The 3511-nt window shown below is 44.8% G+C and overlaps 1 protein-coding gene across 1 annotated transcript in view; it reads right to left on the reverse strand.

The window, feature by feature from the left end:
- Positions 1–3511, reverse strand: part of ANTXR1 (anthrax toxin receptor 1) — a 220366-nt gene that overhangs the window by 59192 nt on the left and 157663 nt on the right. Inside the window, exon 14 of the mRNA XM_019514293.1 lies at positions 2780–2821. Coding sequence (XP_019369838.1) covers positions 2780–2821 — 42 coding nt within the window. The remainder of the gene's footprint in view (positions 1–2779; positions 2822–3511) is intronic.

Consider the following 3511-nt stretch of genomic DNA (forward strand, 5'->3'; position numbering starts at 1 on the left):
GGGGGGGGGGGGGAATCATACTATAAATGTAATGCTGCTGCTTAAGGGATTAGCATTGCTCCCTGCTGAAGACAAGTGGTTACTGAGTTTTCTGTGGGGGAGGGAGCTACCTAGGGCATGCTCAGAACACTGGATTACAGTGGACTGAGTCTATCCTCCATTTATTTTGGGGAAAAAAACAGAGGATTTGGAGCACCCACTCCTCTATGAAAGGATTGCGCAGCTGCTGGTGTTTATTTCATCAAAGCTTCCCCCTCCTTTCAGACATCATTCCTTTCTATGAGATCCTACGAAGTGCAGAGCATGCCTGCAAGTCCTGCTGATTTCAGAAGTAAGTCAGAGAGTACTCAAGAATTTTTCTGACTTTGAATTTTAAAAGAGTTATGACAGCTTCATACCAAGATAAAGGAGGCTGATTTCCCTTTTACGTTAAGATGAACATATGGCACTGTGGGGGTAGGAAAGTATCTATACATCCAATTTTAAGGCCCCTCTACTGCTGGCATAAGGTAAAGTTGCTTGAGGGTAAATGTCTATCAGGCTTAGAGAATTCTATGCAGTGGAGAGAAATGCATCTGCTTAATACCAGACACTCAGCACCAAAAATCTTCTGTCCACCTACCCTAACCAAAATCACACAGTATGTGGCAGAGCTATGAATAAAGCATTGTTCCATTGGTGTCAGTGGAATAACTCCAGTTTACACCTTTAGCTACAGAAGGGTTGGACTCCAGTAGACACTCACCAAATTTTAAAAAATAAAAGCCTTCCCTTGCACCTCCCAAGGTGCTGATGGCATAGTTAGTACCAGGATGACATAACAAAGCCTCATAGCAAACCTGATGTTTGAGGGGCAGAATTCCCCATTGAAAGTGGCAGAAGAAAAACCCTTCCTTCCTTCCTAAAAAGCCCAGAGCCTCCTCTATATTGGCTCTATGCACACAGGGTTAACAAGACCAAACCTAAGAGAAATTGTCCCCCAGGGAGAAGCATCTTCAATGCCGTTCAATAAATCTCCTGTCCTTGATTTTCATTTGTACTGAAGCAGACTGGCTCATGCCACCAATATCACCCTGGAGCAAATGCAACTGGTTGATTCTCAAAGCGCTAACTGATTTAAGAAGGAGCCTCCCTGTGTGCAAGGCGTCTGTTTCCCCCTAACCCAGAGATGTAATTTCCTCCTCCAGTCCTTGGCCAGTGAGCCAGCATTCCAGCATGATGTATTTTAATTAATCTCAGCTATTGAATCCTTGGCTTGGAGGCATGCACAGCACAGAGTAAGAAGCCCTGTGCAATTCCATGTTAATATATTTTCCCTTTCTTTCTAAAGTTGGAAACCAACAAAGTTGCTGGATTTATTTAGGGCCCAGCAGCAGACATCGCTGGTTAGGAAAGTATGTCAGAAACCTGTAAACAGAGGCATAGACTGAATTCTGAGCTGCCTGCAGATCCACATCCAAACTTTGCAGGAGTTCAGAAGTGTTCGAGTTTGGGGTTCTTGTTTCAGGCCTATCTGAGAGATGGAGCAGCCCTACAACAGACTATCCAAACCTGGCCAGGACTTCTGCTACCTTGAGGCATTTCATTCAAATGAAGCTCATTGGCTTTGTCACAGCTCTGTATAGGCATAAGCTAAGCAGGCTTCTACCCTAATAGATGACAACCCTGAACTCGAACTGCTCCGCCCTGCAGCAGAGCGCACTCACTGGGCCAAACTTCATGGAAAGGAGGGTGAGGTTCAGTCCAGCAAGCTCATTTTCACTTGTGAGCTGGACCAGACTATGAACACATCTCCAAAGGCAAAAAGGCAAAGCAACTAACCCACTGCATCACTCTGTTTATGGCTTTCAATCTTCCCTCGCTTACATGGCTGCCAGGAACTGATCCAATCCACCAACAAAGTCAACAGAAAGACTCCCATTGGCTTCAAAAGGCTTTAAACAAAGGCCAGGGACTCCACTGAAAATCAAAGTGTAAAATGGTGGAAGTGCAAGAAGACTCATTCCCTTTCATTGCTGGATGAAGGCAGGAGAATATGGGCTGCAAAAAAAGAACAGTCAGGCACGATTCCAGGAGGTATATCTGCTAAGAAAATGGCAACCTTCCAGCCTCAAACACTGTATGGCACCAGGCTGATATGGAAAGATTGTGGGAGGATTAGGTTTAAGATATTCATGCGAGGCTTTTTAATGTTGCTTCACTGTTTCTCTGGCTGCTGCACCCAGTTTTCAGGAGTGAAGCATGAGGTTTTGGCTCATCCTGGAGAAGCCAGCAGAACCAATGGTGTGTGTTAGTGAAGGTGAGATTAGCCAGTGTAGCCTGAAATCAGTAAAGCTCCATTTCAGGAAGGCAATTAAACACATTCAACTGACTTCAAAGTTAAATGCACCTACACCAATCTTCTGATCAAGTTAGAGAACAGGCTGTCTCTTTCTCTCCCGTCCTGCTTCCTGTCCTTGCTGAATATCCACAGCTACAATGGACTCTGTACAGCTATAAATAGGTGTCTGATTAATCTGGTAGAAACACAGCAACTGGCCCCTGAATTGTGTGTGGTCAAAATGGTCCAGAAATCCTATGAATACTCCAGATACGCAGCCTACCCACCTCTGCCTGTCTATGGGATGCCAGAGCACAGGGGCTGAAGAGAAATTGGAAAGTCTCTTTCCCGCTGTTCTGTAGCTGGCTGTACAGCAGAATCATGACTTCTCCCCAAGTTGACAAAAACTTGCCCTGAAAGCAGGTGCCGTGGAGAGCTAGCAATGACACTGTCACTTACCTCGCTGTCACTAGCAGGGGGCGGAGGAGGCTCTTTGATTATCTGAAAGGCACAAAGAAAAACAGGAAACGGTAAATCGGCATGTTGTCCTTGGGTGTGATGCAAATGGCACTTGAAAAGAGCAAATCTTTGTCCCTGTTAGCATCCCTGAAATGCATGCAGTTACAGCAGGGGTAGGCAATTATTTTGGGTGGAGGGCCACTTAAGGAGGTGTGGTGAGCTATCAAGGGTCGCATAGGTAGCCCCACCCCTTGACAGTTGCCCTGCCCCCTGGTTGCCATCTTGGGACTGGAAGTCCCACCCCTAACCTTTGCCACTGGAAGTCCCTCCCCTTGACCCTCAGAAATACTCCTTTTGGGAAGGGGGGTTGCCATCTTAGAACCAGAAAAAACAAATCATACACTAAAAGTTAAACACTTACCTAGAACATATTTTGATTTTATTACAGAAAATATTTTTGTTATGATTTGTGTTTGAGTAGTGTATGTAGAGGTGATTGCATAATAACTCAAAAAGAAATTCTTAATCTTTTATATTGTGTGGGGGGGTGTGGTTGGGGTATGTGTGTGTATGATGGGGATATGTGTATGGTGGGGGGATGTGTGTGATATTTGTGCAGTTTGGAGTTGACTGGTAATATGTATTACCACCATCTGTGTTTTTTTTTGTCTCAATGCTTTGACTTAATGCAGCTTTTCCCAGAAACTGGAATATACTCCCTATGAGATACAA

The sequence above is a fragment of the Gavialis gangeticus genome, unplaced genomic scaffold (assembly GCF_001723915.1).
Source record: "Gavialis gangeticus isolate Ggan-Ray unplaced genomic scaffold, GavGan_comp1, whole genome shotgun sequence".
NCBI classification, from domain to species: Eukaryota; Metazoa; Chordata; order Crocodylia; family Gavialidae; genus Gavialis; species Gavialis gangeticus.